This window comes from Achroia grisella, unplaced genomic scaffold, assembly GCF_030625045.1.
Source record: "Achroia grisella isolate CSIRO2021 unplaced genomic scaffold, CSIRO_AGI_Agris_v1 utg27741, whole genome shotgun sequence".
Classification (NCBI taxonomy): domain Eukaryota; kingdom Metazoa; phylum Arthropoda; class Insecta; order Lepidoptera; family Pyralidae; genus Achroia; species Achroia grisella.
The window spans coordinates 30,363-38,591 of record NW_026712765.1 but is presented as its reverse complement, the minus strand read 5'-3'; the positions used below and the strand labels follow the sequence as shown (position 1 = coordinate 38,591).

Below are 8,229 nucleotides of genomic sequence, written 5' to 3'. Positions count from 1 at the left end.
TCATACAAATAGCAGAAGATGAAGGACATCGATTTCCTTTAGCCGCTGAAATTGTTAAAAAATCATTTTATATGGATGACCTGATGAGTGGAGCTAATGATATTCATCAAGCGATGGAAATTTATAGACAACTGGATGAGTTGCTGAAATGTGCTGGATTTGAATTACAAAAGTGGTCCAGTAACTGTGACAAATTATTAGATAAAATCATACAAAATAAAGAAAGAAATATAAAACCATTGGAGATTAAATTTGATAAAATTATTAAAATACTGGGACTTTCTTGGGACAGATTAGATGACAAATTCAAAGTTTACATTAACTTACCTCATGTACCAGATACAATAACAAAACGAAGCATTCTGTCTGAGGTGGCACGCCTATTTGATCCCTTCGGGTGGCTATCTCCAATTATAGTAAAGGTTAAGATATTAATTCAAAAATTATGGCTCTGTACATATGGTGGGATGAAGATATACCAACAAACCTGAAAGAAGAATGGTTATGTTTCAGAAAACAACTCCCAGAATTAGAAGTGATACACATAGAAAGATGGATTCATACTTACCAAGAAAGTGAAAGAGTCGAACTACATGGATTTGCAGATGCTTCCACAGTTGCATATGCAGCTGTGGTCTATGTAAGGGTAGTTAGCAGAGATAATATTTTTGTAACTATACTAGAAAGTAAAACTAAAGTGGCACCACTTTAGTTTTAAACAAAACAGATTTCCATTGCTCGTCTGGAGTTGTGTGCAGCCGTTCTACTTTCAAAACTACTGGCAGAAGCCGCAAATACTTTAAAAATATCCAGTAGTAACATATTTGCTTATACAGACTCGATGGTAGTATTAGCTTGGATTGCATCTCAGCCAACAAAGTGGCAAACATTTGTAGGTAATAGGGTTACAGAAATTCAAACCAGATTAAACAATAATTGTTGGAGTCACGTAAATTCTATGGAGAACCCTGCTGATATCGCGTCACGTGGTGTTAATCCATCTGAATTAAAAGAAAAACAAACCTGGTGGAAGGGTCCCACTTGGTTAAGCCAAGAAATTTCACAGAAGTCAATGACAACAATACCTGAAACAAAGTTAGAAGAAAGAAAACAACATACAAAGGTTTTCATATGTGAAAAAGATGAACCGATCTGGAACAGATTTTCAACACTTACCAGAATGATTCGGGTACTCAGCTATTGTCGTCGTTTACTGCACCTGAAAACAAAAAAAGATATTAGAATGAAATTAAACACTTATTTAACTAGTGAAGAGTTAAGAATAACTTTAGATACATTAATAAAAATGGTACAACAAGAAGAATTTTTAGAAGAAATTAATGATTTAAAACAAAATAGAAAAATCAAAAAACGAAGTAAACTCTATTTCTTATCACCTTACCTTGATACTGATGGTCTTCTACGAGTAGGTGGAAGAATACAAGCTTCTCAGTTATCACAACAACACAAACATCCAATTATTATACCCAATAATACTCACCTTACAATTTTAATTATACGAGATGCTCACTTAAAATTATTACATGGTGGTGTTGCCCTTACCATAAATTATTTGAGAAGTCGCTACTGGATTATTAGTTTAAAACAATTAGTAAAAAAATGTTACCGAGAATGCACAGTTTGTTTAAGATATAGAGGCAAGACAATACAACCTAAGATGGGTCAACTACCTGCCGTTCGCGTTCAACCAGGACGCGCCTTTAAGACCAGCGGAGTAGATTTTGCTGGACCAATACAAATGAGAGCATCCAAGGGTAGAGGCCAAAAAGCTTACAAGGGATATTTGTGTCTTTTTATTTGCATGAAAACAAAAGCAGTCCACATTGAAGCTGTAAGTGACCTTACTTCACAGGGTTTTATCGCTGCCTTTAGAAGATTTGTGTCACGTCGAGGTCACTGTTCCGATTTATACAGTGACAATGGCTTGAATTTCGTTGGAGCTGCAAGAGAACTTACACAGATATTGAACCAAGCCATGATTGGCGTATTACAAGAGGTTGCCGAATTACTCAGTAATGATGGCACTACGTGGCATTTTATACCCCCGAGAGCACCAAATTTCGGTGGGCTTTGGGAAGCAGGAATTAAAATACGTAAGACAAATATTATTAAAATAATCGGCGATTCAAAACTGACCTTCGAGGAAATGACAACCTTGTTACATCAAATCGAAGCTTGTCTCAATTCGCGACCTATTTGTTTGCTCAACGATTATCCTGATGATCTTGCACCACTTACACCTGGACATTTTCTTGTTGGTGAACCATTAATTAGCATACCTGAGAAGAATGATGAGGATGAAAAATGTATTAGTCCTTTGAATAGATGGAGATTAACACAAAGATTAATGTTACAATTCTGGCGCAGATGGTCCAGAGAATATTTACACACCATGCAACAACGTCATAAATGGCAAAATTCGAACCAAATTCCGGAGATAGATGATGTCGTCATTATAAAGGATGACTTGCCCCCAACTAAGTGGCTACTGGGGCGTATATTACACAAGCACACTGGTCCAGATGGACATGTGAGAGTTGTGACACTCAAATGTAAAAATTCAACGCTAAAACGCCCTATTTCAAAACTTATTCCGTTGCCAAAATTCCAATAAATAATTCTGCTATGGTGGGCGGCCCACAGATGAAGAACAGAGTTCTTGGTGGGCGGAATGTCGGGAACAATTCTGTGTTTTTTCGCTAGATGGCGCTAATTGTACTTTTGTTTAATACACCAACACTCCGCCGGACCCCCCTAAACTATACTACTTTATGAATAAACTTACGTCATTTTAATAAAGCTGAAGTTTATATATATTATTGAGAGTTCTCTCAAACTGAGTTTCCTAAATTGCCAGACAGTTTTCTTGGTTCCTTATCCTACCAGACTCATTGAAACCGTATATTGGGTAACAACGGTGTATACAATTTCATATCAAATTCGTTATTTTAAGATGCTCCATTTTTTCACATATTGCTCGTAACAGTATTATAACTTGCTCTGCTCGTTGCCAGACACTTAGTGTGGTTCCAACCCCCCGCCGGACCCCCCTAAACTATACTATTTTAGAAATAAACTTACGTCATTTTAATAAAGCTGAACTTTATATATATTATTGAGAGAATTATTAAACTGAGTTTCCTAAATTGCCAGACAGTTTTCTTGGATCGTTATAGCACCAGTCTCAAATACAGACACCGCAGGCTAACTAGGGTGGATACAATTTCATATCAAATTCGTCAAATTTTAAGATGCTCCACTTTTTCACATATTGCTCGTAACAGTATTATAACTTGCTCTGCTCATTGCCAGACTCTTAGTGTGGTTCCAACCCCCCGCCGGACCCCCCTAAACTATACTATTTTAGAAATAAACTTACGTCATTTTAATAAAGCTGAAATTTATATATATTATTGAGAGTTCTCTCAAACTGAGTTTCCTAAATTGTCAGACAGTTTTCTTGGTTCCTTATCCTACCACACATTGAAACCGTATATTGGGTAACAACGGTGTATACAATTTCATATCAAATTCGTTATTTTAAGATGCTCCATTTTTTCACATATTGCTCGTAACAGTATTATAACTTGCTCTGCTCGTTGTCAGACTCTTAGTGTGGTTCCACCCTCCCGCCGGACCCCCCTAAACTATACTATTTTAGAAATAAACTTACGTCATTTTAATAAAGCTGAACTTTATATATATTATTGAGAGAACTATTAAACTGAGTTTCCTAAATTGCCAGACAGTTTTCTTGGTTCCTTATCCTACCAGATTCATTGAAACCGTATATTGGGTAACAACGGTGTATACAATTTCATATCAAATTCGTTATTTTAAGATGCTCCATTTTTTCACATATTGCTCGTAACAGTATTATAACTTGCTCTGCTCGTTGCCAGACCCTTAGTGTGGTTCGAACCCCCCGCCGGACCCCCTAAACTATACTATTTTAGAAATAAACTTACGTCATTTTAATAAAGCTGAACTTTATATATATTATTGAGAGAACTATTAAACTGAGTTTCCTAAATTGCCAGACAGTTTTCTTGGTTCCTTATCCTACCAGACCCATTGAAACCGTATATTGGGTAACAACGGTGTATACAATTTCATATCAAATTCGTTATTTTAAGATGCTCCATTTTTTCACATATTGCTCGTAACAGTATTATAACTTGCTCTGCTCGTTGCCAGACCCTTAGTGTGGTTCCAACCCCCCGCCGGACCCCCCTAAACTATACTATTTTAGAAATAAACTTACGTCATTTTAATAAAGCTGAAATTTATATATATTATTGAGAGAACTATTAGACTGTGTTTCTTAAATTGCCAGACAGTTTTGTAGGTTTTATCATCCTACCAGACTCATCAATTTTTCTTTTGATATTTCTATAATTTATCAATAAATATAATTTAAAAATTATATAGCCTGCAATATTTTTTTCAAATTATATAGCAATCATATCAGCGTTAGTATATAATCACTTAGTTCATATTATTTAAAATGTTTGTGGAGTTTATTAAAATTAAATCAATTAAAATTTCAAAGTTATTAATATTTATTGTTTATTATACGAAAGATATTTTTATTCCTAATAAATAATTCGCAGAAAAATAAAATCAAATATTCAATCATCTTCATCATCGCGGTCGATATCTTCGTTTTCGTCGTCACTGCAACTCCAGTCGGAGGATTGATCGTCATCAATTTTGCCTTGTCTGTCTGCTCCTACAATAGTAATATAAAACCTAGTTAATTCAGTTTTAAACAGTCATAAATGTATGTAAAATAATTAAAAATTATTATTACATACCTGGTAACGTTTTTAGAGATTCACTAACATCATTCGGTAGTTGATCCCCTTCAAACCATTTAAAATGGTATTTGTCATTTTCCAGAATCCAACCATTGTTTACTGGTTCATAAGTTGTTGGGTTTTTCACGTGGGCAGTGTTCCATATACTACATATATAATTAGCTCGCAAAAATTGTTGTAGTAGCTCACTTTTGCAAGGTGGTAAGCTACTAGCATCGAAATTTCGTAACTTTTTTTTATTGAAAGCTTCGTTTACATCCGACACCGAGTAGGAATCAATAAACATTTGCAACCTAGCAGCATCAACATCACTTAAGTTGCCGACGTTGTATAAATAGCACATAAAACTTTGTATAATATTAAAAATACGTTCTTGCTCTTCATGATCTTCGATAATTTTATTGTCACCAAACTTCATGAAAGCGTGCTGAAATTCTTCATATTTTTTTAATAAATTAAACGGTTTCAATTTTGCTTTCCTGTAATGTAGGATTGTAATCACACCCTGTAATTGCATGTAATCCAGGTAAGCTTTTACAAACTGATTCTCCCAATTTTTCATGTATTTTGGTTAAGTCCACATACCTTAAGTTATTTCCAGTTCCTGCAAGCATCCAGATATGTAATTCATCATTTAGGCGGTGCATATGACCCAGCATTATAACAGCAATATCGGTATCAACAGTTCTGATTACAATATTTGCTCTATAGTTGATTTTACACACATGGTATATTATTTTGGTATCAGCTTCTTCATGATTCGGGCAAGACAATTCGTCAATGATACTTGACATAATTTTGTTAGTTTCATTAATAATAAAAGAATGGCACTTTTTGAAATTAATATGTATAATTTTGTTACCAATAAATGGCACCATTTCATCAGTAGCCCAATGTGAAATGAAAAAATTAACTAAAGCTTCTTTAAATTTTGAATTTTTCAACTCTTTGGAGAAATCACTAGGACGAACTTGTTCAGGTCCAGCTATGGTATACTCTAATTCTGCAGATTCGAATCGTTGAGAATGTTCATAATCTTTTATCGATGGTGTAAAATACTGATCAAAGATAACATCGATTCTGGACGTTTTTAATTGAGTTACCATTTGCAACATTTTTTTAGAAATGCCTCCAAATGTTTTGGGAACATTTTTCATTGTATGTAACAAGAAAAAACCGTCAATTATTGAAACATCAATTCGAGGTGGCTCCTCGTGCTCAACTTCTTTCTCTAAGTATTTCATTAAAGCAGACTTGTCGGTCTTGCAAATGGTTCCATCCAAATGGCACATTGACAATGGTACTGAAGTAATTGGGTAAGACAATATTTTTGCAAAGTCAAACTTATAATCTAAAGAGATTCCCAGCATACGTCCAAACAAATCTTTTTGAATTTTTATTTATTGAATTTTTCCACCGACTTTAATTTTATTTTTTTTTTCATAATCTTTAGAAAAATTATCAATAGAAATTTTCTTAATAGCTTTTTCAAATCTTTCTACATCAGATTGACACTCAGAAATAAATGTCTTTCGAAGGCTATCACCATAAGCTTCTATATTTAACAAAAAAATTCTACTGATGGTGATGCGATTTCCCTGATGAAATATTAACTAATTGGTCTTTAGGCACTTCTAAACTAAATGGATTAATAAACTGATCGAAAGTAGCAACAAATTTTTGCAGTTGTTTATTATTTTTGCGGATATTATGGGGTTTTAAGTCAGCTGAAACATCTTGATGACATTGGAGTCCTAGTTCAAAATAAACTTGGCTAATTATTGGAGATCTTACGTCATGATTCCGAGCCCAGCGTTGTCGTGCCGAAATTGATTTTGTGAAGTGTATGATACCTGTTAGCCTTCTCGCAGCATCTGCATTTATGGTTTGTTCAAGTACCAGGTCAATTGGTTGTCTTGAAAATGGCTTGGTGGTTCTTTTAATTCCAAAGCAACCTTTTTTGAATCCTTCATATAAATCAGGATGAGTTTCGGCAACTGTTTGTAAATTATCCGAGTACTTGACCATCCACCTCGAATAATTTTGTTGATTGCATATGAAAAATATATTTGTAATTTTTGGTAAGACTGATTTAAATAGTTGAAAATTTCCAGTACGAATACTTCGAGATAAGTCCAAGTAGTGATGTAGAAGATTTATGTAAATTAAATAGAATTGTGATGTTTTACCATGCTCCCCGTTAAGGGTTTGTTGCTTGTAAATATTGTAATTATTCATCAGCTCTTTCAGGTTTTCATTTTCAATTTCAAATGAAGATATTTCACACTTTTGAAGCCTTTTAACTTCTTCTATTACATCGTTTCTCAAAGTTATATTACCATTTTGTAAAAATGATTTAAAATGTAGTATTTCTAGTCCTAATGCTATTAAAGGATGCAGTCTTTTGCAGCGATTAAAGTGTTTCCCGTCTAAAAATCCATTAACTGAACCATTTGCTAACAAATTGCTCTCAACCATTACATTAGTTAACCCACAATCACTAATTATTTTACCAATTGCTTTAAAATAAGCCATCATAATGTGAAACGGCCCTAAATGAATAAATAAATTGTCAAATGTTGGTTTTTCCGTAGCTTGTATTTGTAAAGCAATTTTTGCAATAGCAAGGTCATAGGTTACTTGTATGCTGGGCTGCTGTAAATCTTCAGCTATTTTTTTACTTTGGTTCATAGTTTGTAATACAATTGATGTATTAGTTGGTGATGCGTTTATTGGAGTCAAGTAAGATATTATTTGTTCTGGACTGTCATGATTATCAACACGACTATTAAAACCAACCCACATAGGTACATCGAGTAATCCCAAAGCATGACTGACCATCCATATGTCGTCAAGCTCAGTGTTTTTTCGGAAGTCTATGTCTTCTAAATCGTCGACCGATAATTGCAATTCACTCGTCATTTTGGGCTTTTTAGGATATGGAATTTCATCAATACTTATTTCATCAAATGTTCTTCTTCTTCTTTTTTCTTTCGGCGCAATGTTTTCACTTGGAACTCCAGACATCTCAGATTCTTTAATTAATTTTCTTCTTTCGTTTTGTGAAATATTTTCAATGTTTTCTACCAGACCTTCGGACATCTCTGATTCTTCAGTTATGTTTCCGTTTTTATTAAGTGAAATGTTTTCAATGTTTTCACTTGGAGCTATGGACATCTCTTGTTCGTCAGTTGTGTCTGAATCTATATTTTGGTATATGATTCCGACGGTGTCGTATAAAGTATCTTTACCACCACTCGTTTCGACATAACGGTCAAAATTATCATGTGCTACACCAGTAAAAAGCCCTGGCTTCTTTATAATTTTTTCTGGACATAAGCTAGATTTTTCCATTGATGTAAATATAATTTCAGTTTCTAATTTTTCA

The 8,229-nt window shown here is 34.0% G+C and overlaps 1 protein-coding gene and 1 pseudogene across 1 annotated transcript; one reads left to right on the top strand and one right to left on the bottom strand.

Moving 5' to 3' along the window:
* Positions 1–958: 958 nt before the first annotated feature.
* LOC131843089 (uncharacterized) lies at positions 959–2,635 on the top strand. Its single transcript, XM_059191683.1, has one exon. The coding sequence runs from the start codon at positions 959–961 to the stop codon at positions 2,633–2,635; it is 1,677 nt and encodes a 558-aa protein (XP_059047666.1).
* A 2,017-nt stretch (positions 2,636–4,652) lies between these two features.
* Positions 4,653–5,635, bottom strand: LOC131843088 (uncharacterized; annotated as a pseudogene).
* Positions 5,636–8,229: the final 2,594 nt, after the last annotated feature.